The following is a 27,146-nucleotide window of genomic DNA, read 5'->3' on the forward strand; positions in this document are numbered from 1 at the left end:
ATTACAGTATTCAGCCCTCGAACTTCACGGTGCGTTTAAAGGGAACATTAGATCCCCATGCGGAAAACTCCCACCAGTGCCATGGTGGGGATGACAACCGAGTGCAGAACGAGGGAGTCTGGGATTCTCGTCGTGTGCTTGGTGCCGTACGGGGATTCACTGCAAATATACGTAGCGCTTGCGACCACTGGTTTCTACGTATCCATCATTACCCTCAAAATGGACAAATAAGGAGCTCACGTCTTCGGTATTTCTTTGAAAGTGAATGTGTTCATCAGGTGGAACTTTCCAACTGTCACGTGGATCGTCAAGTCTCCACGGTTGATTATTAGTGTCAGTTCGCTTGTCGCGTGCTCGAGGTTGATACTAGGACGTGATACTAGAAGTGTAGACGACTCACGCGATGGCTGGATCGAGATCCAGAGGATGAGACTCGACAGCATCGGTTGCGTAGACGTAAAGGTACAATTGTATGAACAACGTTAGCATCAGGGCTAAGCTTTCAAGGTAATATACTAATTAGACCTGTCTCTGTTTTTACATGATTTTGATCAGGTACAATTTAGAAAGAAGAAGCCATTTAAACATTTAACAATAGAAACTGAATGGTGTTCAAGGTGATGGAGCAAAGACAGTGGACGCAAACTCGCTTGCCAGGAAATATTTCAATTTCTCGGGACTATTTAGATTTACTGGAGAGTTCACCGAGTTTTGGAACATACGAAGATAGGTAAGACGCGTCATAGTTGAAATGTTAGAAACCGATCGTTTTACGTAGAAAAGTAATCTCTACCTTGAATTGTTATATTTGTTTTATACAATGTACTTTTACATTCGAAATATGTATATCAAAATTATATATACTGCCGTAAATATGAAGGCGGTAGCTGACATTTAGTATAAATTCTATCCTTTTCTTTGCATTTCTTTTCTAAATATTTTGTCTGTCAACTCAATTCTATTATAAATATCTTACATAAAACACGTACATGGTGTAAGACACTAAGTGGATGAAAATTTTTTATATGTTAATTTGTTATGTACTGTAGTTTATTGGTTATTTGTTAATAGATGTAACGAGTTCCTGCTGTACAGTAGAACTCCGTTTATATAATTTTTATTTATTTGAACTAAATGTTAATCAATGACTGATTAAAAAAGCTATTACTAATTGAATCTATTCATTTGAATTCTTATTATATGAACGAAATATCGTAGGTAGTGTGGAGAATCAGTGAACTTCTAATCTATAAACTATTTTTACCCGACAAGTTCATATAAATGAAGTTTCACTGTATTTAAGTAATACCCAAGTCTGCATTTTACTTCGCTTTCAAACCCATTCGCGTCGTCATTACGAAAATCCATCGAACAAAGGAAGATCCATCTCTCGTAGGTCAAATACCAACTACTTTCAGCACCATCTCCTACATTTTTCCGAAATCAGACTCTACTATAAGGTTTACTATTCAATGGCACTCCTCTACATTCGTTGGCTTCGATGCAACGTAGGATTTATCGTGGCGTGCACACGAAGGCAGTCACGCTCACTTGCTTCCATATGTTCTCTTCTTTCATCTATTATTCACGCATACAATATTAAAGAGAGTCCGGTATAAATCAATATTTTCGTGCGAATAAAAATATACAGACGTAATACAAAATATGTAAAAGGGAGAGTGGTGCGTTGCTGATGATGATTATAACTTTAAGGCCTTTTCAAACTTGAATACTATTAACAATAGACGAAGCTGCGAATAAAATTATAGACACGACACGTTGTCTTCTGAAATAAAAAAGAATTAAAGAATAAAGATGATATGACAAAGCGTTTTCTGACATCTGTTGTAGTGCTGAATGTTCAGGTTGCACAATAAACATGGTGCATCGTTTATGAGAGGACAAACGAGACAAAAGTGTAACAGTAAAGGCATTTTCACATTATATTGCGTAGAGTTTAGCGCATCATAGCATCAAATTGCATCATAGCGAAATTCCTGTGTTCCGCATCGAGCATCGGAGTTCATCGATCAAAATGTAGATGAAAACAGGAATTCTGATCTCGTAACGGTATTTCTCGAGCTTAGCAGCACGAGAGCGACCGATAGCACCAAATTATTATATTTCTTTTATGCAATGTATTTCTACATTTAAAATATTATATAAAAATATGTATACGGTTATAAGCATTAGGATACCATCCTATATTCAGTATAAATAGTATGTTTTTCGTTGCTTTCATCTGCTAAGTATTTTATTATAAATCTGTCATTTCATTCGTATAATACGTGCCTTATAATGTAAGATACTGAATGGAGTAAGATTTGTGATAATAAACTTAACAAAGTATTTTCGAAACCAGATACTATTATACGGCTAGCCTTTCAATGACAGACCTCTACTTTCGTTTACTTACTTCGACTTGACGTACGATTTATCCTAGTACGCGCACGAAAACATTTACGCCCACTTACGTGCATATGTTCTCTTCTTTGATCTGTTTTCATACGAACAAAAATATAAAGGCACAAAATGAAATTTTGTTTTTGAATGCCTCTGTCTGAAGTATTCATAGTGTTTATATGTATCCATATACGCGTGCCGTGCTTGCGCAGAAAAGACCCTTCTTGTTTTCCATGTGGATTTCCATGTGGAGAGTCGGCTCTTGTATTCCTGTTCCTTGACCACAGTGTAATACAAATGAACTTTAGTTTTTTTCCGAGTCGGTATTTCAGAACCTGGGACGCAAACGCCCATGTAATGTCTCGTCTATGCTGTTCTTAGTCAATGGCTATAAATAAACGATGCTGCAATAACATCTATCGAAAATTGCGCGAACCATTGACCATAACAGTCTACTGAGACGATCTACTGCGCACATTCGATTCCAAAATAATTTAAATTTCGAGTATTCGAAATGAGTATTAATTCATCAGAAAAAAAATGTTTTATATTTTATTGTACTTTATTATTGTTCGACCGATTGCGAAGAGACGCGATCGCGGTAGAGCGCGCCAATAAGAGTCGTAAATTCTCGTTACGATACGATAATCGACGTCACGAATCAGTCGAACCCCTATTAAGATATATACTTTATTCCAACAATTTTGAAGATTTAATTATTCACGCGTGGTACGTTTAGCCGTGTTCTGAACGAAGTGTAAATAGCAATTTAAGATATTAACCGATAGAAGATTAAAAAACTAGTTAGGATGTTGACTGATCAAAGGACGAAAAACCAGTCAAGATGTTGATTGATCAAAGGACGTAAAACCAGTAAAGTTCGCCAATGATGCTATCGCGGAGGAAAACTAATGATGGGTGTGTCTAAAGCACGGAACAAGCAGATTCGTTGATGGAAATTTTGGTTAGGAAATAAGGACAACGGTCATTGCTACTAATTGCATAAAAAAAGGCTGGTAGATAAGAATGGGTGCTGGCCGTCCCCGATCAAAGGTCGCCCGTGTGTGGCATTGTACATGGAAAAACCCGCCTTCCCGTGTTTTCTGGAAATGGACAATAAATCTAAGGACTGCTTCAACTTGAAAGATACTTGTGTATTTAGCTTAGGTTATAAGGACCTTAGCTATAAAAAATACTAAAATGTATGATGTAGTATCACGGGACGTAACAATCAGGTTCGTATAACTTCAAGCATTTACCATTACTCGAAGGACTGAAAGATACGACATAGAAGTTTTCACAATACTCATGTACGTTTCCATGTTGACGATGAAAAATCTGCCAGCCTTCAAGAAAACTGGATCTTGACTTCTCATAATGACATAAATAATATCTTTTGTTATACTTGTCGGTATATCGTACCAACTGCAGAAATACAGCGAGTCGCCAACGCCTTCCATTTGAAGCTTTAAATATTCGCCCACGTAGCTGTATGCAAACAGTTGCACCAACATAGCATTCAGAATTATAAATTCTTTTATCGTCATGACGATGTTTCCGACGCTCAGATCGAGAATAAGTTGAAATCCTAAAAACAGGCGCATATTGTACCTATATATCAATCGTATTCAAATATTCTTATGTCGGACTTCGTATTATTTTATTATGTGGGGTAAGAGCGCTCACCGGTTATACAAATAAGTACGCAACTCGAGAATAGTTGCACAGCCAAGATAGTGCTGATCGTCTCGTTCAGCATCTTGGCCAGGTTCAGTAAGTAAACATGCCTCTTGATTAATACGACGAAACGTTCCATTGTTCTTTCATTCTTGTTGCCCAGTTTACTGAATTCCAGCTTCAAAATTTCTACCTGACCGCACAGGTGAAAAATAATTCCGAGGAACAACGTATCGCTTCCTAATTCATATTTCACACCGAATGAGCAAGATTCTTGCGCTACTCTGAGCAAGTATCTGTATATGTATCTTTCAGAAGCCAAACTGATCAATTCCATCTTTTATCGCGTTTTAATTTCATTGTCCAAAACGAATAATTAATTTCAACATCTGGAGGTATAAGCACGTTGCATACACACAAGATACACGCCCAACTCTTCAAATTTCTCATTATACTTTGCGTTGTACTGAGCCTAGAGTTTATTTTTAATATAGAGTACTATATTTATGTAAATTAAATTGCGAAGAAAATCGTAAATCAAGTCTTAAGGACTGATTGTAAGAAGCCAATGGAAATGAAAAATTACAGTTGATTGCATTTTAAAAAATGATGTTGATCTTTCTTCTTCATTAAAATCTATGGATTAATTAGCATGGCTTCTGACAATAGGTAATTCATTCGACACGGCGATTCATTACCTAGATTTCCAGTGCTCGTGAATAACAGCATCAAGTACTCTATGATAAAAACCATAAAGTACAAATTATCCGGCAATTGTATAAGGGCTATTACACATTCGGAAGGTATAGGGTAATCCGTTGTACTTTCCTTCGTTACGTTAACTATATCTTTTTCTTTATCTCCAGCCATCATTGGAATAGTCATGTAAAGAGTGGAGCCGATGTACGAAGAAAATATCATACTAGCAGACACCAATCTTCCCATATAAGCGTGCCTTCGCATTATCACTCGTTTCTCTTGGTCTTTCAGTTCGTTATAATCTTTAACCGCCGAGACAAAATTCGTAATAAGACTATCAGGCTGAATACGAAAACGTATGATTTTCGATAAGGACAAAATGCCGCAGTTAATTAATATTAGCGCGTCTAGGTTCTTCTTTGCGTCGCTAATGTCTAAATACAACTCCATCTGCATGACCATCAGCATGAGTAGCTATAAAACAACGACAATTTTCAAACACGTCAAATTCAGCCACTCAGAAACCACATTGATTAGGTTCACAAATTGAAAAGTAAAAATTATGATATTATTGATATTTGCCTTTTGCGATGAAATTATTGATATTTGCCTTTTTAATTTATGCTTGAATTCATTGTTATTTACACGATTTCTATGCTATCAGAAAATTTATGGAAATACGTCAGGTGTCTTCCAAGGAGAATACAAATAATGTGTAGTAATCGTAAAATTATTGAAGTAACAGAACGTGGAGCGGATCAATTTGGGTTCTAAAAAGTTCATTTAACACGTTTGCACAAAAGTAAGTGGATAAGTATAGGGAATAGTTGTCACTGTAATTTCGTTAAACACGATTTGTTTATACAGAAATGTAAATATCCATTTCAGTTATTTCCTGAATCATCTATGTAGAATAACGATACGCAATAAAAACAACGTAAGCGCACAACACTAAAGCTAGTTCCACTTGTTTGTCCACTTAGTTTTGTCCTCGATACTATATAGTTCGTAACTAACATGTCAACTTCGGAATAGAATCGCAAAAATTTCATACCAGAAATGAAATCGCGATTATGGCACGTATACCGGAGAAGATATCGTACTCTTGAAGAGGCCAGGTACCCACAGGCCACGACAGCATTTTCAACGGAATCATCGCATAAGTGAAATCTTTATCCGACGAAACTTTCATCCTTACGAAATGAGGATCGACGAATAACTCCACGCAATCGTGAATACGTTCCCTTTGCTTCTCCCCACATACTAACGAATTGTATCTCTATTCTCCGGTTTAGTTTTTATTCTACTACAATCGCTCAATTATGTCTGTTGTCCAATCGATTACCATTTCTACTTCAACTGCACATTTCCAAGAAAATTCAAGTGGTGGTGGTTACTTCATAGATAAATACTTTATTGCCACGCTTCTGCGCAAATAATACCGCGTTTCTTTCTTGTTCGGCATCGTCCGTTTCGAAAATTGGTCTGCGTTTTCAAAGAATATTCAACTTTTATTGCAAATTATCAGACTAGGGTTGCAACGGTATGTAAGTGAACGCAAGGAAGGAGAATCTATTTTCTTATAGCAAGCAAATACCCTTTTTTCTAAGTAAAGTGGGAGATCTGAAATGTTTAACTTATGATCAATGCAATAGATTATTTTCAACGCAAGGAAAGACTGTGATCGTAATTGCGTGATTTCGAAATTACTCTAAACTGACTTATTTATTCGCATACATTGATCACTCATGTTTAAGAGATTATAGTATGCTTCGTACGTAGATATGTTCGTGAAAGTCTTGCGTAAGAGAATGTTTCGCTACTGTTTCTGCAGAGCAGCAGTAAGATCGTCTTTGTTACGCTAAGGATCACAAAGAGTAGCTTTCAAAAGGAAAACAGAAAAATTTCGTATAACATTCGGGATACAAGCCAAGCAAACATTTAAGAGAGGAACACTTCGTGGAATAGCTATTGCTTACCATTTTACTGGACGTAGAAAAGAACAGTACTAGTGGAAGAAAAAATGGCCTGAAAATCGGCAAATCGGTGAAGCAATACTAACGTTGAATGAAATTAATTTTTGTTAAATAAAGCTTTTACGAACGTAATTACAGCGTTTTTCGGTTAACACAAAATCAAACACGATACAATTTGCGACATATGTGCTTATTCAGTGAAGTTGACTCATGTTCTTTTATCTGTCACATGTGTGTGAACGTGATTTAAACTATATCGTATTCGATCTTATTCTAAATAGATTAATGTGGCAAATACATTAGTAAAAGATCCGTTTGAAAAAAGAACACAAATAAAAAAGTTTCTTCCTTAAATTAATAATGTTTCATGGGTCAGATTGCAGTATTCAGCCCTCGAACTTCACGGTGTGTTTAAAGGGAACATTAGATCCCCATGCGGAAAACTCCCACCAGTGCCATGGTGGGGATGACAACCGAGTGCAGAACGAGGGAGTCTGGGATTCTCGTCGTGTGCTTGGTGCCGTACGGGGATTCACTGCAAATATACGTAGCGCTTGCGACCACTGGTTTCTACGTATCCATCATTATCCTCAAAATGGACAAATAAGGAGCTCACGTCTTCGGTATTTCTTTGAAAGTGAATGTGTTCATCAGGTGGAACTTTCCAACTGTCACGTGGATCGTCAAGTCTCCACGGTTGATTATTAGTGTCAGTTCGCTTGCCACGTGTTCGAGGTTGATACTAGGACGTGATACTAGAAGTGTAGACGACTCACGCGATGCCTGGATCGAGATCAAGAGGATGAGACTCGACAGCATCGGCTGCGTAGACGTAAAGGTTCAATTGTATGAGCAACGTCAGCATCAGGACGAAGCTTTCAAGGTAATATACTAATTATACCTGTCTCTGTTTTTACATGATTTTGATTAGGCACAATTTAGAAAGAAGAAGCCATTTAAACATTTAACAGTAGAAACTGAATGGTGTTCAAAGTGATCAATTTGCGATTTTTCACTAGATTTGAGCTTTTGAATGTATCTTTTGTAAAGTATATGGATGAAAACATATCTTTTGAATTATGTATGGTTTCGTACATCTTCGTTTTATATTTTATTCGTTCGCATTTCTAATGTTAATAATAAATGGAATGTATAGTACTCTAAATCTCCTATCTTTATCACAGGTATTTCACATCAGCTAATGAAAACGAAAGCAGAGAAAAGGACGTAGAAATGATATATTTTTACTTTCGACGCAAATCAGCAAGGCGCTCATCAACAGTTGTATCAATATTATTATACTGAGGATTTGTTCGAGATTATTGGCCGGTACCAGAGCTGACAGTGTCGTTCCACGAAAGGTCGGATTTTTTTTCTAACAGCCAAACTTCTCGAAGTTAATCGACTTAATAAAATCCGTCTTGACAATCTCGAATTGATCACGGAGGTGCATTATTAAGTCGAAGAGTAATCCATCGTTTGATGCAATTAACGATTACCTTGACAAGAATGTACATCGCTTGCAATACCAATATACAGAGGTGGTGGAGCAAAGGCAGTGAGGCAAACACGCGGCACGTTGCCAGGAAATAGTTGTATTTCATGGGATTATTTACATTTATCGCAGAGTTCAACCGAGTTTTGGAACATACGAAGGTAGGTAAGGCGTGTCATAGTTGAAATGTTAGAAATTGATCCTTTTACGTAGAAAAGTAATCTTTACCTTAAATTGTTATATTTATTTTATACAATGTACTTTTACATTCGAAATATGTATATCAAAATTATATATACTGCCGTAAATATGAGGGCGATAGCTGATATTTAGTATAAATTGTATCCTTTCCTTTGCATTTGTTTTCTAAATATTTTGTCTGTCAACTCAATTCTATCATAAATATCTTACATAAAACACGTACATGGTGTAAGACACTAAGTGGATGAAAATTTTTTATATGTTGATTTGTTATGTATTGTTGTTTATTGGTTATTTGTTAGTAGATATACCGAGTTGGTGTCGTAATACGATCGTATTTATATACACTGCACATAATATGAACAAATAAAAATATAGAAATATTCAATGTATTTCTCATAACGTTTAGGGAATAAAACAAATCCCGATTTGAATTCTATATGTGAATTTGCATTAATCGAATCTTGAAGTACTTTGGAACAGCTAGGATTAAACTTGGACCATGAAATACAATCTGGAGGCATAACCGAGATACGACATCATTAAGTAATGATTCATTCTCTTTAAAAATATTCGATCATAACAAATATTCGATTCGTTTTCGAATCGAAGAAATCGTTTTCAAATAATTTTCTATTTTGGTCAACTTTTTCGAACAACATGACATGATCTTTAATGTGAATGTTGAAATATTATGTTTCGACAGTATTCGAGTCGTAGACAAGGCGGACGATTTACTTTACAAAGTAACGGCATTTGTTCTGAGAATTAATTTAATTTCAGTTACTTTTTTGCCGCATGGCATTGGCCCCGACGTGTTCAAACAAACAAGTTTCTGCTGTACAGTAAAACTCCGTTTATATAATTTTTATTTATTTGAACTAAATATTAATCAGCGACTGATTAAAAAAGCTATTGCTAATTGAATCTATTCATTTGAATTCTTATTATATGAACGAAACAACGTAGGTAGTGGGGAGAACCAGTGAACTTCTAATCTATAAACTATTTTTAGCCGACAAGTTCATATAAATGAAGTTTCACTGCTTTTAAGTAATACCCAAGTCTGCATTTTACTACACTTCCAAACCCATTCGCATCGTCATTACGAAAATCCATCGAACAAAGGAAGATCCATCTCTCGTAGGTCAAATACCAACTACTTTCAGCACCGTCTCCTACATTTTTCCGAAATCAGACTCTACTATAAGGTTTACTATTCAATGGCACTCCTCTACTTTCGTTGGCTTCGATGCAACGTACGATTTATCGTGGCACGCACATGAAGGCAGCCAAGCTCGCTTGCTTGCATATGTTCTCTTCTTTCATCTATTATTTACGCATACAATATTGAAGAGAGTCAAATCAATATTTTCGTGCGAATAAAAATATACAAACGTAATATGAAATTTGTAAAAGAGAGAGTGGAACGTTGCTGATGATGATTATAACTTTAAGACCTTTTCAAACTTGAATACTATTAACAATGGACGAGGCAGCGAATAAAATTATAGACACGACACGTTGTCTTCTAGAAATAAAAAAGAATTGAAGAATAAAGACGATATGGCAAAGCGTTTTCTGATATCGTAGTGCTGAATGTTTAGGTTGTATAATAAACATGGTGCCTCGTTTATGAGAGAACAAACGAGACAAAAGAGTAACAGTAAAGGCATTTTCACATTATATTGCGTAGAGTTTAGCGCATCATAGCATCAAATTGCATCATAGCGAAATTCCTGTGTTCCGCATCGAGCATCGGAGTTCATCGAGTAAAACGTAGATGAAAACAAGAATTCTGATCTCGTAACGGTGTTTCTCGAGCCTAGCAGCACGCGTGCGTAACTAAACGCCACGGTATTTTTTTAACGCAATCAGTGCCGGAAAGAAGTTACTTCGACAGCTGTTCGAGCGATTTATGGGTTACTTAACCATTTGATGTCCAGGCTTTTTTCGAGTTCACGGGGAATATACAAGAAACAATGGTGCTAGCAAAACAATTTACATTAGGTTGTTCATTACCATGATCACATAGGTATATTTCGAAGCAAAGTATCCGAACACTTATCAGAAAAAATATTACACAATGCATTACTACGTAAATTACGATATATTTATTAAAAATATATATTTACTAAAAAAATAATGTGCAGCGCGAATAACCATCTTAAGTATATAATACATGCATTTCGTAAATATGTTTTGTGTTGAGTATATGGTAACGTAATTTGTTCATCTATTATACATTCCGAGATTTGTTTCAAACTTTACCAATACAACCATGATGATCGGATCTCATTACAGTATTAAGGAAATTCCAAAATGTGAAAGTATAACACACACAATATATTCATCATATGTTTGTATAAGCGATGAAATGTATAGCTATGTATATAAATATATAACTAAATGAATAGCTATGTCACTATGTATCACGTGTGTTAAACGGTTTCATGTGGTCGAATGCCAAGAGACAGTGGTTATCGAAATCTTGGCAACTGGCCATAGAATTTCGAACCGGTTAGGTGAATCTTTGTCGTGAGTTAGATGAGACTCGACCTTGGCACCTCAAATTCAACGAACTGCGCCTTGTTAACGCGTGTTCTCTAAATTCGTTTCGGGGTCAATGACTGGTTGCCAGCGAGGGCCACCGAAAGTGGCGATCCTACGCCCGATGCAAGCCGGTTTTATCGACTATCAACCTATATACAGGAAATATTTTTATAATTCTGGTAATTCTTCGAAATTTCACAGAAGGTTTGTATATTTTCTGCTTCCATTTCAATACGTGTAGTTTGATATTTTGATATTCAAATTTGCTGGTTTATGATTGAAAATATGTGGAAGAACCGCACTAAGCAATTTTAAGAATCAACGATACATACGAAGATCATAGTGGTAAAACACGAGGTCAAAATAAAAAAACCAACAAAAATATAGTTCCCACCTTTCTCCGTTTATAGGTAGTCTTCGCTTATTCAAATAAAAAATTAAAAGGAAAAGTACAGTACTCGAACTTTCGAACAAACGATAATTCAAGATTCTTTCATGCGGATTCTTATTTACAGCTGCATACACAGAACCTTCGGAGAATATTTGAGAATACATCAAAGATACAGAGAAGGTGCAAGGAACTACAAACGATGCACGGTGTTATCGACTTCTCGCTCGCTGTTGAATGTACCTACCTGCTTGGGTAGGTAAGTACCGTTCGTCGAGCTACCTTCGACGGCAGTCACGCCACAACCTTCGTCGTGTCAGGTGCGCACGGAGATCAACGGGGCTATCTTCGGTTATTCGCGAAGTCTCTCATTGTCGGCGTCAACGCAATTCTTCTCTGCATCGCTGGTGTCCAGGTAAATCCACATATTTGGAATCGACTCGAAAGTTCATCGACTTTCGTGTGTTTTTCAGCAATTTTCGTTCGTGGAAAGAGTTTAAAATGTATCTAAATGTGCAAAACTTGTTTCTTCGTTGGAATGCAAGAGCAAAAAATCAGGAAACAAAGCCTGAATTTCAAGTGAGTCTGAAGTTGGAAGATTCGTAGGAGAAGATGCATAGATTAATTTTGATGAAATTCGAAGCGTTTTCATTTTAATCCGATGTGCTTAGATTTACGATGCGTAACGAATGGCGGTGTGTTAAGCCTCAATGATCATAACCATCGAAAACATAATTGAACACGCTCTAGTTGATCGTAACTACCGTTGTTGCGCTTTTCCGAATTTTCATAACCTATTAAGTAACTCGATTGTAATACTGTTTTCTTTGCTTCGTTTCCTCGTGGAACTTGTTGCGCGATTCTTATCGCTTTGAATTTATTGCGTACGTTATTCCCACCGAAAATTCAAGGTTTCTCATTATACGAAACGATAGTTTATCGGTCGACTCGCGAACACAATGAAAAGTTGCATAATTCGTCGATTAATTAAAACAGAAACATGTTGCACTCTGACGAAACAATATTGATGGCAAATATACGTTGTGACCGATTTATTTTTAAAATAAAAGTTTATTTCAAGGAAACGTGTACGAGGAAACGAATAATCGTTCGACATACATTTTAAAGAATTTCGTAACGATGTCGTAAATATTGTTAAACAAGCAAATTATCGCTATCTACGATAAAGTATCCGTAACAGTGACATAGCTTTGAGCAACCAGAATTTACATAAATGGTAAATAGAAATACATCGCGCATAAACCAATTGTTTTTTCGTTTCAGTGTTTGTGAATCCTTTTAAGATAAAGTTTATTTTTAAATAATAAAGGCAATAACATAATAGCGAATTAACACATAACATAATCAGATCGCGTTTCTTTAATTCGTAAAGCAAAAATTTACCTACTTCAATCTTATATCTTATTCCATTTTCTATATCCTGTACCTTAAATCTTACATTATGTATCCTTATCATGTATACTAAAACCGATACTCCATTTTCCATACCTAATGGAGTAAGTACATTAAAAAATTAATATATTAAACTCCACGATTTCTATTCCACTTCCACCGCTATTCACATATTCTATATCCTACATTCAACATCTAATATCCACTATACCATATCCATTATCCCAAGCCTCTTGTACAGTTCATAATACCATCCCACATTCCATTTTTCATATACCTTATATCACATCCTATATCCTATTAGTATTATTAACCTACGTCTTTCAATTCTATATCCCATATCTCATAATCCCATTCTCAGATTCTATATCTCATATACAATATACCAAAAAAATATCTGTTGTTCTTAGTTTCACAGCACATATATTCATCGCATATCTAACATTTCATGTTTTCCATTTCCTCTCTTGTTCCATATCCAGTACTTGCAGCTAATATTTTTCACCTTAATATCCACAACACGTATCACCATTCTACACTTCATAATTCATATTTCCATCATCATTTTATAGCACATTTCCTGCATGCACTGTTCTACATCCTATGTAGACATTTCTTTCCCTACATTTCAAAATAAACTACTAATTTTCCCGAGCACATGTCCCATATATCTTACACATTTCCAAGTACATGTCCCATATCTATATCTAAATTTCTTACTCTTTATTTCATTTCCTAATTATTAAATTCTCCGCCCTATATTTAATATATACAATCCAATAATCCCTGATTTATACCATTGCTCCATTCCATAAAGAAGGCACAAATTACTCTATTCAAAATTACAGTTCATTAAATCCTACATATACACCATCCAATACCAATATGCTACATCCAATGTTTCCCATCCAACACCGCTACACCATTCCTTAGTGCCGATATTCTTTATTCTGTGTCCCTCACCACGTTACCCCCAACTTAGTTCATTAAATACATCCTTTCAAACTAGACGCACGAGATACATCATAAACTGTCCACAAAACATACAAAACAGTACAAGAAATCGACTCTTCCCACAAACGAAATACACTATCCCACAAAATGAAATTCGTTGTTCACAAATTTCTCACAAATTCCATAAAAATCGGCACTTCGGGATAGCGATTTTCGTTTACGGAAGTGTCAATTTCTTGTGGGTCTAGTGGGAAATTTGTGGGAAGTCACTTTCGTTTTGTGGGAAATTTGTGAGAAGTCACTTTCGTTTTGTGGGAAATTTATGGGAAGTCGCCTTCGTTTTGTGGGAAATTTGTGGGCAACGAATTTTGTTTTGTGGGATAACAGTTTTGATTTGTTGGAATTGAGATGTCCTATAGGTTCAGTTGGTTATAATTCACGCTTTGTGGGAAACATATTTTTTTCATTTAGATTGTATTTTTCAATTTTAGGGGGCGGCTCTTACAATGTAGTAGGAAATAAGAAATAGAAACTGAGTTTCAGATAATTGGTAGTATGATTTGAAATGTAGGGCAAAGGAAATAAAGTTTAGGCTATGCAACATAAAGAAGAAGATATGAGATATGAGATATGGTTTGAGAAACATTGGATATAGTATATGAGAGACAACATGTGGAAAATGTGCGATGAAATGGAAGACGTGGGAATATTCGTTATAAGATAGGGAATAGAGTTATGTGCTGTGGAAACTAGGATAGAAGATATGGGATATAGAAGGGGAAATAGGGGAGTATGACATATTTGATATGGAATGGAGAGGTGAAGTTTTGGAAGTAAGATGAAAGATATCGGTTAGGAATACTAGTTATGAGGTATAGGATGTGAGATAAGGAATATGAAGGATAGAATATGGAATTGAAATGTGAACTATGGAATAGGCTTGGGATAATTTCAGTTACTTTTTTTAAATTACGTTTTAACGTATTATTCTTTATTTTCAAAAGGATTGAACTCGTAAATATTTTTCTTTAAATGAAACCTGCGTCACGCTTATAGCAACGGGGCCGGAAAATTTGCACGCCTGGAAAGCCAGAGGCACAGAAAACGATATATGGCTTAAACGGATCGCACGGGATGGCAAATTGTACCGAACGGGTATAGAAAAATACTCTGACCGTGTCTAACAAGCTCTTTTAATTACGCAGTAAAATGCCGGTTACGTCTATACGTATCTATATGTATGGATACTTGAATGCCTAATAAGCACTTATTCTTATCGTCTCGCCTTCTGCTGGTTTGCATCTTGACAGAGCTGCATCACCTATCCGAGAACGGTACGCGTTGTTGAACAAAATCATTAATAATACACGAATTGTACCGTTATCCGGTTGACTCTTTGCTCGGTACGCTTATTCGAGCAGAGAGGACTGAACAGGGAAGAAGAAAAATACAAGAAGGGAATAGAAAGGACACGTAACACGATGTGCTGAAACATCGCGAGATCGTGGTTCCCCGAACCTGGAAATAATGTCGATGTCCGGATGACCTTGGAAGCTAACCACGAACCGAGAGTCCTCCTCGCTTTCCCTCTCGTCCGCGCGAGAACGATCTGCATTCTGCACTTTCTGTGTTCACCATCGAAATCGATAAATAAGCTTGCCTCACGCGAAACACGCTGGCTAATTGTAAGAAACACTTTCCTGCACGATTTCACCGCGTTACACTCTGATTCGGAATGTTTTTCGATCATCTTGATGCTCCATTGTCTTTCTCTTTAAGGTTCGAAGCTCGATTTTTCACGGTGAATCAGAGAAGAAACTTGTTTAAAGAAAGAAAGAAGTCCGTTTTCAATTTCGGTGCCGAATGTGAGAAATGTGAATCAATCGACGGTCGTTCGATTGACGCGTTGAGTTCGGCGCGTTGGAGGAACGATGAGTAACAGTCTGTACCGTTAGCCCGAATCGTTTCTCCAACTGGAGAATGTCAATTTCATGCGGTTTACGGTACTCAAATTGCGCGTTAGAATACAACGCTTCGATTGTTGGCCAGTTCCTTTTCAATCACGATCGTCCTTCGGCTATTTACTTCCGACAGACATTGATCTACTGTTCTCTCCGGCTCTATGATCTCTATGTGTGATCCGAGATAGATGATATATTTCGATAGATATTATTAGAATGTAGATAACTTTTAATATTTTATCCAAATATTTAATATAATTTTTCTACTCACTGTGTATTTCGTGCATTTTATAAAGAAAGTACTCGAGAAAGGAATATATCTGGAGAGATACAAACGCGATGAAGTGAAGGGAGCAACAGAGTTAAGTCGTGACTTAAAGGACTAAGTATCTTGCGAAACTCGATGACGAACGAGATATGGTTCTGTCAATAGCCAGATTGATCAACTCCGTCTTCTAGACACTCAATTTCATTAATCAAGTGCATATCGCTGTTCGATGCTGTTCCATGATTACTGTTCAACTTCTCAAAGAACAATTTCTATTGTTGGGTTATTTTTGTGTAGCTCGTATAGCGACTCTCCTATTCGTAAGCAATCGAGAAACGTAACCGATGTAGACTAGGAAAAGGTTGATTTTTTTACACCACAAAGATTGTTAAGATTGCTATTATAACATTATATTATTATTTCAAATCACATGATAATTCTTGAAGAACCTGATAACTTTCTACTGAACTTTTGAAGTAACTTAAGTTTTCGCAAAATTTCCTGTTATTCTTAAAAACATGACATATACATACATACATAACAATAGGAGAAACGCTACTTTGAGAGATTCTAGGAAGACTTATGACAGGGCAATCGAACATGGGACAATGTTCAACAGATCGTTGGTCAGATAGCATTCCACGTGCAACGGTATTCAAGTGTCTACGAGCCGAAACGTTTCCGGTGTATTACTCACGCTTAAAATCCTGCCGACGACCTGGATACAGCCGCGGCATCCTAAAATAACTCGACCACGATCAAGATCCGGTTGAAGGTGAACGACTTTCCCATCTTCGTCGTACTGTAGGACCGAGAATCAGATTCCAGAAATGTGAAAGAGGGGCATGTTATGTTAATCTGTCGCTTCGTTAACAAATCTATATTCTTGCAGAAACAAAAGACGGACAGAAGAGAAACAATAAGGAAACATGTGGTTGCCGAGGACGTGCATCCTGTTGGTTCTGCTGGCTTCGGCGAAATGCGAAAAACACGAAGAGGAGGATACTTCAACCGTGTTTCTCGAGGCTGCCAAATCCTTCTTCTCGAATAAGGACAATATCAATGGTCTACAAGGATTGGCAAGAGCGTTCTTGCAACCGGATGGCAGAAAAGAGGTAAGATGGCACTTGGAGTATAGTTGTTTCCACTCGAGGAGTATTTTAACATCCATTTCTATCGTTCGTATCCGATAGGGATACCACAAATAATATAGTATGCATAGAAATACGTTTCAATATACTACAAACACTTTGATATTTGCTAATTTATGTGCCACGAAATTGTAGGAAATTTAAAAATCTATGACATACGTAGAATGTGTAAAAAATTAGCTTATTGGTTGCATATGGCACAATTTTTAAAATACTTTACTTTTGCAAATGTTCATATGTTAAAAATCGTAGTAATCGTATATAATTCTATCGAACAGGTGAGCAACGTGTTCGGCGGAAAGTCCAACCTAGACGGTATCGGTCAAATCGTATCTGGCATAGGAAGTTTATTCTCCGGGAATGAAAACAGCCAGGGAATCGATTTCTCCATGATTGGCTCGGTTCTCGATGGTGTAATGAACTCTGATAAAAGTACCAAAAGAACAGCTAGGAGCGTGGAAACAAATCAAGAGCATGGAATCGATCTGGAAAACATCGTGAACATGGGAAGCATGTGGATGAGTCAACGTGGCAATTCCGAATTATTGATGGGATTGATACCGATGCTGCTGTCGAATCTTGGCGACGCAAGCAACGAAGTTGACAGTGCACCTAATAAGATACACGATCACTCTGGACATTCTTGGTACATGCCACCGATCCTTGAAAATTTGCACGTAATGTGGGACCACTTCAGCAACTCGGAACTGGGTCAAACATTGTGGAAGAAAAGTGGCCTGGCGCAATTTTTCGGCCAAATGTCAGACTCCGAGGGACGTATTCAATACGAAAAATTGCTGGAAAGTTTCGAGAACCCAGGCCTGCGTCGCAGATGGATACGATCGCTGACGAATTATATCGGAGAGTGGATTTCCCATATCTCTGATCCGCAAATTCAACAGCGTTACTTGAATACCGTTCAGTTCGTCGGAAATAGTTTCTTGAAGTCTCAGGGATTTCCAAAATCGGCCATGTTCGATTCGATGAGACCGGCAGAAAGTCTTTCTAGGTACTATCGCATTGTTATAGTTATGTGCTTATTTGCTATAGTTGTGTCTTAGTTATGCTATCTACCATGCTATAGTTAGAGTTTAATCTCTTCGCTGTTTTTAAAATGGCGATGTATTGCGATAACAGTGCAATCAAATTCTGGAAATAGTTTCCTTATGTGAACTTAGTGTATCGATATTTATCCATTGATAGTAGAATATATGTACATATACTTCTCGTGTAGTAGATTATAAAACAAGAAATGCATATTATACATAAATACATAAATAGATATTTGACCATGTATCGTCGCTACAGTTACGAGCGAACAATACATAAAACATTTTAATTGGCAGTTTTCTGAATAGTTAATCGGTTAGAAATCAATAAAATAGCGCTTATTTTGTGATTTCCATTTCATAGCGTAATTATATTTTGACAGATTAGTGAACGCAGTGGGAAAGAGGTATTTAGGGATGAAAATCGACAGTTCGCAGTATATCAAACCAGCTGTGTCGTACATTAAGGAGCTGATCGCCCTGGCTTCCGAAAAAGGATTCATCATGTCTCGAGTGAACGCCAGAGGAATCAGCAACAAGCTCAGTGATATGATCAACAATGACATTATTAATCCGATGTTACAGGTAACAAATGAAACAGAATATACAATCGAATCTGTTCTATTATAGAATCGTGTGTTAAATTAAGAATCAATTTGCAGTCTTATCGAGCGTACAAGTGGGCAATTAAAATGCCGCAATGCGCCAGTCAAATTCTGTGCACTATCAATGAAAGGAACGAACAAGATACGGAGCAGCCTCGTTTAAGAAGCATCTTATTGAAAGCGACGAGTTTTCCTGCCGGTTGGGCTGTCAGTTATAAATTAGGGACTAATTTCTGGATCCTGTATGGAGCCATCATGGAACATGATAAGTGTACTGTAAGTGAAATATCTTGACAAAGTTAATACAGAAGAGAATGGAGATATGAGATAAGGTAGAATATCTACTATCAGTGCTATTATCAAAAATTAACGATTGTAAAAAATTTGTTTGATTATTTTCAATCCAAGATAATGATGATTGGTAACTAAAAAATATTTAATCATCTATTATTATTATAGGACAAGTCACTGTCGTTTGTTGAAATTATTATTGCCAGATATTTTGATTCAAATCTATTCTAAAACTTCGTAGGTTAAAAAATAAAATAAGTATCTCATATTCTCTCTCTCTCTCTCTCTCTCTCTCTCTCTCTCTCTCTCTCTCTCTCTCTCTCTACATGTTAAGAACTATGTTAATATATTTTCTCCAATTCTTAGCAAAGATATCCAGCTGACTGCACAGATTTCCATGAAGAGGAGATACGAATTAAAACAGAGAACATTCACAGTGAACTTTAATATCTAATTAAGTGTACCTTGTGAGAGACATTCGCGATTTTTAAAGTCAATTTCACGAATACACAGCCGTACCGTATGGCTGTTATTCCATGCGTAGTATATAAGATTATTAAGCGTTAGGGAATAAAGGAAGAGAAAGCTGAATCACTGGAAAAGTTCAAAAACGTTTTAGTGTACATAGAAACACAGCCGAGAAAGGAGTCGTCGAATAAGTAGATTTTTAATGTTACGAATTTTTTATTTATCTCGAATCTGACGCGAGGAATATTCACTTTTTTCATGTACATTGTGTGATTCTTTTACTTCCACGGTGCTAAATATTTTTCGGTCAAGTGTCGTGAAATCAACAGTGGTCAATTATAAGAGCACCATTTTATAATTATTTGTATGCATCTTCTTTTTGATTCGTTATTATATTTATTTCTTTCTTTAATGGAATCTCTAAGAATTCTATTTCATAAGAAGAGCACGTGTGAGAAGGTACGTATTATAATATAGATATATTCTTTGGGACGTCGTAATTCTGAGCTTACGAAAGCTCCTTCCATGAAAGCCGGAAGTTGAATGACTAGATCTATTCGATCGTGTTCATGCGTTTGCGTTGTTTGCAACAGCTTCTGTAAATATTAGGTAAAAGCCAAATAAAACGTATGTTGGATGTACGAGGTACATCGTAAATCGTTGCGGTTTGTTGCTATTCTTTTACCAGCATTACTTCCTCTTGATGTTCTTGCATGCCCATTCAAGACCCTCCTAGAAAATGACGAAATCACGTTACGACTTTAATAAAATGCAGTCCACAACATTTAAGCTTGCTGCGTTAAAAAGTTTTTGCACCTTGACTCCTTTTCCTTCGGTCGCGATGCATGATTGTATCTGCCAGTCGCGATCCTTGATATTGTGCAATCCAAGACCTTCGGCGATTTCGGCTGCTGTGACAGCTTGTCCAAGATCTTGTTTATTTGCATAAACCAATAAAGGAACAGCTTTTAATTTCTCTTCTAATAAAAGTTCTGACAACTCTTGACCTGTTTCTTCTAATCTCTTAACATCCGCACTGTCCACGACATATATCTTTGCGGAAGAAAAAGAGAATGCAAAAAGCTTAATGTTGAATCAGAAATTATTCGAGATACTATTTCACAAAACTTTCGTTCAAACGTAAAACATCGAATAAAATAAAAGATCATTTCCTTCGATGGCTACATAATGAAATAAATCGATGAAAAATCAGTTACATATTTGAATAAACTACCGCACAATAATTTCGATATAACATCTAGCTAAATAGGGTAATATATGTATCATTTTTAAAATATTTTGTGACAGTGTTCGAATAACTGAAGTAACTTACTAAAACATCTGTGTTTTCAAAGTAATTTCGCCAATATGGACGAATTTTTCGAGCACCTCCAATATCCCAAACGTTCAATTTGAACCCTTCGCTTTGGACGCTCTTTATATTGAAGCCTTGTGTCGGTGTTACCTTTAAGAAACAGAAACTTACTATAACAAACAATCAAACTATAATATAAATTAATTGCAAGAAGAAATACCTGCGTAATATCTTCACTGGCCAAGGATTTTAAAATCGTTGTTTTTCCAGCATTATCCAATCCCAGAAGAAGCAATCGTAATTCTTTGTCTGGATTGGAACGCAATTTTCTCAAGATTGATAAAAGTCCCTGTTATTAAATACACAAAAATATGAAAACATTTTTTAACCTTATTCAAGCAAAAATCTATATGGTATTTAAATTTTTGAATTTAAAACGCGCGCCTATTAAAGCAGCAGACGAAATCACTTCGGGATGGCATTGGTGTAGTCGAAGGAAGTGTGTCAACCTGTCGTCAAAAATTTCAGAATTTTCTACAAATGTATGTTTGTTTATATGAGCGGAATATAAAATAAGCAATAAATAGAGTTAGATAGCTAATTTTCATTCAGTGAAACGCATTGTGATAAAAGCTGTGACGTTTAAATTCAAGATTACAATTTTTAGGTTATGTTTCGTATATCTTGTCTATCTTGCGTGGGAAACAAATATCGTTTAAATAGTACGTAAAGGTGCATAGTAAGGTTGAGTGCATTAAAAATCAATTGTCTACAGTGTATTACCATATTTCACCGTTGTTTATTAAATTGGAACAAAAAGCGTGGCAATAGTCGATCACGACACGTCAAGCGTTTGGTTATCGTCCCTCGAATTTATTGTGTTGTTTCTATCGTATCTAAGGAAACTGGTGGTATCTGCGTCACCTGACCAATAGTCTTTCACGGTATTTACATATGTAAAGACATAAATCAACAGATACATAATATTTAACTCTATTTTTATGTCAGCCTATCTTCTACTTGAATAAGAATTTAATAAATAAAACTTTTATATCTTTATGTATAAAATCTTTATTTTGCTTTGTAGAGACATGCCATTTTATTATGCTGGTTTTAATACCAGTACATTGTTCTGTAACGATGAAGATATTAGTTTTATAACAGACTCATTTACTAAAGTATCGTTTCCTGGAATTTCCGACTTTCAAATAGGTTGGAGCTACTTCCTCATTTGGAAAGGGAATGAGCTATATATTTCTAAAAAATTTAAGGAAAATAATAAAGATACAGGCACAGATACAAATATTCAACTAATACAACTACCAGAAAAATCACTGGATAGGTATATTTTTGGATTTAGATAATTAAAAACATATAGATGTTTTAGTTCAACATTCATATTTTTATAGTTGCAAGCAAGCTGCAACTGGTAGGGATAATATAGTAATTTTATCTAATGATAATGAAATATGGCTATATAAGATCTATGAGAATACTTGGAAGAAGATAATCAATTTTATTGGTGAGAGCGACAATTCAGAAAAAGAGTATCCTATTAAAATAATACAAGGAGGATGCACTGTAGTCCTTACTAATTTAGGTAAACATTTGCAGCACTGAGCGCAAAAGTGAACTACACCAAATCTTTTTCTCAATATAAATTTATAACATTAATTTATTCTAATAAGCTGTTGTATTCATCGTGCAGCCTATATTAATCATACAGAAGTGGAAGAATTAACTTTTTTGAAATGGAGAATATAACGAAATTAACTAGAAAAAAAATTATTCAGATTATTTAATATTGGTGTTAGCCCATTTTTGCCATATTTTGGATTCTAAATATTTCAAATAGCATAGTTTATGCACACATCTAACACGTGGTTTAGGTCGAGCTTTTAATGTCCCTATTTTGATTGATATACCAAAGAGGGTTCGATTCATAGACATTGCTGGTGGATTTGACCACACCATCTTGTTAGCAGAGAATGGTGACGTTTATTCAATGGGAATGGGAACGTATGTACTCAATCATGTATTATTTCATAAATCAATACAGTCAAAGTAAAATGGACTGATTCGTACGAAATAGGCGTGGCCAATTAGGACACAATGATTTAGAGGACTGCGATAATCCAAGAATCGTTGACGCTTTAGCCGGCATTAGAGTAACGCAAATATCAGCCGCGGGTTGGCATACTGCCGTAGTAACTGATCAAGTAAATAAATATTTAAACTGCGAATATTTATGTGATCTTGACAAATTAAACAGAATCCATATAATGTGCAAAAACACATAATATATTTAAAGTAAGATTACTTATTATAATATTTAATAGACAAAACAAATTTCCATTGAAGTTCCATTTCTTTAGTTACGTTCATGAAAATATAGGGTTGTATAAACATTCGCAGTTTATAAATATTTTTCGTACTACTAGAACAAACAAAATCGATGAACATAGTTGGCAATAGTTATTTTTTAACCATAGGGTGACTTATATATGTGGGGATGGAACACAAATGGAGAATTAGGGTTGACAAAGCAAGAGAGCAAAGTAGTTGCTACACCCACGTTAATAGATTTCACAAACGATCAAGACGAGAACATAGAAGTTTCTGTGAAAAAAGTTCAATGTGGAAATACTTTCACCATTTGTATGACGGGTATATTTAAAGAAAAAAAAAAAAAAAAAAGAAAAAGATATCGTTATTTCAGAAAAAAATGTATTGCAGAAATTTACTTTCCCAACAGATGATGGAACGCTTTGGGGATGTGGATGCAACAAATACGGACAATTAGGGCAATCCCCGGAAAAACTTTCGAGTTCTTCAAAATTTGTTAAACTCGACGTTCCTTTACGTTCGGAAAGTATTAAAGATTTCAAGTGTTATGAATGGGGTACAGTCCTCGTAACAGACTGATATTGTAACTTCGTCCAATGGCTAGTTTTACAAAGGAAAAATAAAGAGGATGTTTTTCAAATATTTGCGTGTTCGGTTATTTAATGTTATGCATCGGGTGTCTCGAATATTTCCGATGATTCGTTCGCTTCTATTAATGGTAGAATAAATAACCGATTGGTCATCGACATTACTTCATCGTCCAAAGAAGGCGAAGGTGTTGGGGGTATTTTGTAATTTGTTTTAAGTTTTTTGCCTGTAACACAGAGATGATCAATTTTTTCTGTCTGCGTATTTTCTAAACTGCAATACAACTCCATTTACTGAAACGAAATTCGTTTTAATTAACTAAACTGCATATAATAATAGATAGAATGATAAAAATAAACGTAATGGACAAGATGATAAAAATAAAATAAAATAAAAAAGATAATACATAAAAATTGATGAATTTCTATTATATGATTTATTCGTTCCACGACGAGTTCAAATAAATGGAGTTCCAATAATTGCAGAAGAAAGAGTCATTTCATATTAGCTTCACCTGCTTTATTGTCCTTTTTAGATTTGTCCATTGTCTCGATTCTTTTCAAACTTCTTTGCAATTGTATATTAAAAGGGATCATCTTAGGATCTGCCGGTTTCACTGGGCGTGGTGTACGGAAAGTAAATGGTAAATTGTAAGTCTCTATCTCAATTGGTTCCACGAAAACCGCGTAAACGAGGGCGTATCGTAGCTCGTTCGCGTACCTATTTAACAAAAATTGTTTTTATTTTCTCGTATTACCATCGTATTGTTTGGTAATAAATAGACTGATAGATAGATACAAGAATGTGTAGAATGCACGTAATGCGTATAATTATATAAAATATTCAAAATATAGTTACTATATAGTTTAGTGAGCGAAATAAATCTCAGTTTACTTCCTATTTCTTTAATTATGTTTATAAAAATATGAATTTGCACAAATATCCGTAGCGTAATGATGAAACAAACAACTTACATATCGTAAGTAGCTTCAATCACGATATCTAATACGGAAACTGGATCGATAGTATCCGAAAGTTTGACGTCAGCTTCAGAAGAAGGTTCTCGTAAACTTGTCACGAATGTACGATCTGTTATTAAAGCATATAATAAAAATTGACAAGATTGTTTAAACTACCTTCTTATCGATTGATTTCCTGTTGACAGTCTTTCTTCTATTTCTTCACCTGCTTCGCGTTCTTCCACGATTTCGTCCCAATATGGCATTTGTTTCTGTTCAGATATTTTGTTAGCTGCTGCGATGAAAATGCTTTTCAACTCCCTAAAAAATCCTTCCCGAGTATGTTTCCTATCTTTGTAAGTAGAATGATTTGTAAGTAGAATAGCATATAGTAGATAATATCATACGTGTACATTATGAACATGCCTGTTCATAAGTATTAGGATCCTTCTGGAAAAGAAAAGAAATTCAAAAATCTAGAATATCGTTATTTTGTTCTAAACTTTGAGACACAAAGAATCTGTATGTTCCACGTTATTAGGTTGTTCGGAATAATAGCTGGTTCCAATATTTTAGGTACAAACAATACGATTAAGCTTCTCGTTTACGTTTTTCTCTCTGCATCACTGATCAATTTCGCTGTTTATAATTTATACTGTTAAATGTTTCATTACGTTCGTTATCTTTTGGTTTCATGAATTTTATAAACGATCCCACCAACCATTTCGATTCTGTCGCTTTCCACTAATACATAATTCTGATCGATTAATCGTTCTTCTAATATCTGAGTGAATTATCATGTTTTGCAGAGAATTAGGAAATGTCCCAATGCTTATGAACGGGAGTGTAATTATTCGATGAATTTGTTACCTCGGAGTAATCTAATTTCTCCAGCCAACCAACTGACCAAAACACTCGTGTAATACTCATCGAGATTCTCTCTGTATCGTATAGTGTAAAACACCAATGTATCCAAGAACCAAAAGGACGCCATGTTCGTGGCATAATCGTCAATTCCAAGAAGATCTCCTAATAATCTGTAGGGAAAGAAAAGCTGTCGTATACTTGAACTCGATATCGTTCGATTTATAGCATTCTAACTTAATGAGTTCTTGAGGTTTGTCGTTTTCGATACTGATCGACGTGTCAAACAAGCTCTTGAACGTACGTGGAAGCGTTGGCAGAAACTTTTTGACAAACTCACCGCAAACATTGAATTCGTCGATCGACTCCGTTTCGGTTCGCTGTAATTAACAAGCAATTTGAATTTCGCGAATTCGTCGTTGAAGTCAAGTTGTCGTTAACCAGTGAACGAAATGTGACGTATAGATATAAATAAATGTTCCGATTAGAAACCTTAATTGATCGGGCACCTCCGTTTTCCTTGATTAAATTCGTTCTTAAGTTCGACATTTCTATTCTCGTTTACCGACGAATCTTCCGAAACGATGACACGGAACATCTTCGATGACACAGGGCAATCGATGCTCGTTGAGATCGAATGGAATCTAGAAGGCGGTTGTCGGCAAGATTTCGGGATAGATCGTAATAAAAGAATAGTCAGAGTAGAACGGTTCGTTCGTTTTTTATTCATTGATTTTATTTTTTAATTTTTTTTTCCATATTTTGTTCAATATTTTCAGAAAATAACACTCCAAAGCGAAAAAACCGTATATTCTCACCAATCCCAATGTGTGTATAATATATATATATTATACTTCTCATATATAATATATATGTATATATATATAATATATATATATAATGTATACTTTTATACTTTATATATAATAATATTATGTAGAGTATAGCGCACACTTTAGACTGTTATCGATACCTTTTATAATTTTATCGATAAATTACAAATATTGAAAAACATGAAACAGACACAGCCGGCGGAGACACGGGGACTTGGGCGTCCTGGGACATCTTTCAGCGGATCCGTGAAAAAAGATTTCTTTTGTTTTTTCGAGCGCGCCCTGTCGCGGCTTCCGTTTCGCTCGATAGTTCTCGGATTGGATAGCCTCGGTTTGATCGACGACCAACACTCGAGAAAGAGATCGAAAGGTGGGAAGACCGAGGTGAAGTGGGCGAGAGAAAAAAAAAAAAGAAAGAAGAACGTTTCTTCCCCCGTTCGTTCCTTCTCCCTCTCCGATTTTCCCGAGAAAGAAAACGGAAAGCTAAAACGGAGAAGCCAGGGAAACGGAAAACGCGACGAATAACGCGCCCCATCGGGACACGATTAAATACTTATTATATTATATTTCGGTCGCTCGAAAATCCCCGGGTCCCGGCGCGACTGACATTTTTTTTTTTTTATTTATATATTTTCACACCGAAGTCAGAAAGGCAATACGCAGTATGAACTTACTTAGTACATTTGTGT

General features: G+C 35.8%; 5 protein-coding genes and 1 pseudogene across 8 annotated transcripts; 2 read left to right on the forward strand and 4 right to left on the reverse strand.

Moving 5' to 3' along the window:
* LOC126923966 (uncharacterized) lies at window positions 1–20,209 on the forward strand. Of its 2 annotated transcripts, XM_050737939.1 has the most exons (9): window positions 1–462; window positions 7,594–7,638; window positions 7,940–8,411; window positions 11,520–11,807; window positions 16,881–17,103; window positions 17,418–18,148; window positions 18,572–18,773; window positions 18,851–19,069; window positions 19,451–20,209. In XM_050737939.1, exons 5-9 carry the CDS (start codon window positions 16,918–16,920, stop codon window positions 19,529–19,531), a joined length of 1,419 nt encoding a protein of 472 aa, XP_050593896.1. In that variant the 5' UTR covers window positions 1–462; window positions 7,594–7,638; window positions 7,940–8,411; window positions 11,520–11,807; window positions 16,881–16,917; the 3' UTR covers window positions 19,532–20,209. The 2 variants fall into 2 exon arrangements, with proteins under 2 accessions (XP_050593896.1, XP_050593897.1); XM_050737940.1 differs by lacking the exon at window positions 1–462 and having other exon boundaries at window positions 7,110–7,638.
* Window positions 1,502–6,089, reverse strand: LOC126923971 (odorant receptor 13a-like). The gene is made up of 4 exons (XM_050737956.1): window positions 5,834–6,089; window positions 4,779–5,253; window positions 4,090–4,320; window positions 1,502–3,991 (listed from the first exon to the last, which is right to left on the reverse strand). Exons 1-4 carry the CDS (start codon window positions 5,969–5,971, stop codon window positions 3,651–3,653), a joined length of 1,185 nt encoding a protein of 394 aa, XP_050593913.1. The 5' UTR covers window positions 5,972–6,089; the 3' UTR covers window positions 1,502–3,650.
* On the reverse strand, window positions 7,326–8,359 carry LOC126924501 (uncharacterized; annotated as a pseudogene).
* Window positions 19,867–21,775, reverse strand: LOC126923989 (ADP-ribosylation factor-like protein 3). 2 transcript variants are annotated; one of them, XM_050737982.1, is made up of 6 exons: window positions 21,651–21,775; window positions 21,088–21,216; window positions 20,886–21,017; window positions 20,369–20,605; window positions 20,238–20,284; window positions 19,867–20,148 (listed from the first exon to the last, which is right to left on the reverse strand). In XM_050737982.1, the coding sequence occupies exons 1-5, from the start codon at window positions 21,651–21,653 to the stop codon at window positions 20,243–20,245; spliced, it is 543 nt and encodes a 180-aa protein (XP_050593939.1). In that variant the 5' UTR covers window positions 21,654–21,775; the 3' UTR covers window positions 19,867–20,148; window positions 20,238–20,242. The 2 variants fall into 2 exon arrangements, with proteins under 2 accessions (XP_050593939.1, XP_050593938.1); XM_050737981.1 differs by having other exon boundaries at window positions 19,867–20,284.
* Window positions 21,319–23,855, forward strand: LOC126923979 (RCC1 domain-containing protein 1). Of its 2 annotated transcripts, none has more exons than XM_050737967.1 (7): window positions 21,319–21,409; window positions 21,955–22,209; window positions 22,277–22,467; window positions 22,757–22,886; window positions 22,960–23,086; window positions 23,360–23,534; window positions 23,623–23,855. In XM_050737967.1, exons 2-7 carry the CDS (start codon window positions 21,959–21,961, stop codon window positions 23,790–23,792), a joined length of 1,044 nt encoding a protein of 347 aa, XP_050593924.1. In that variant the 5' UTR covers window positions 21,319–21,409; window positions 21,955–21,958; the 3' UTR covers window positions 23,793–23,855. The 2 variants fall into 2 exon arrangements, with proteins under 2 accessions (XP_050593924.1, XP_050593923.1); XM_050737966.1 differs by lacking the exon at window positions 21,319–21,409 and adding an exon at window positions 21,667–21,811.
* LOC126923985 (uncharacterized) lies at window positions 22,625–27,143 on the reverse strand. The gene is made up of 5 exons (XM_050737976.1): window positions 25,631–27,143; window positions 24,938–25,112; window positions 24,776–24,871; window positions 24,316–24,521; window positions 22,625–24,027 (listed from the first exon to the last, which is right to left on the reverse strand). The coding sequence occupies exons 1-5, from the start codon at window positions 25,752–25,754 to the stop codon at window positions 23,879–23,881; spliced, it is 750 nt and encodes a 249-aa protein (XP_050593933.1). The 5' UTR covers window positions 25,755–27,143; the 3' UTR covers window positions 22,625–23,878.
* Between the last annotated feature and the right edge of the window lie 3 nt (window positions 27,144–27,146).

This window comes from Bombus affinis, chromosome 14, assembly GCF_024516045.1.
Source record: "Bombus affinis isolate iyBomAffi1 chromosome 14, iyBomAffi1.2, whole genome shotgun sequence".
NCBI lineage: Eukaryota > Metazoa > Arthropoda > Insecta > Hymenoptera > Apidae > Bombus > Bombus affinis.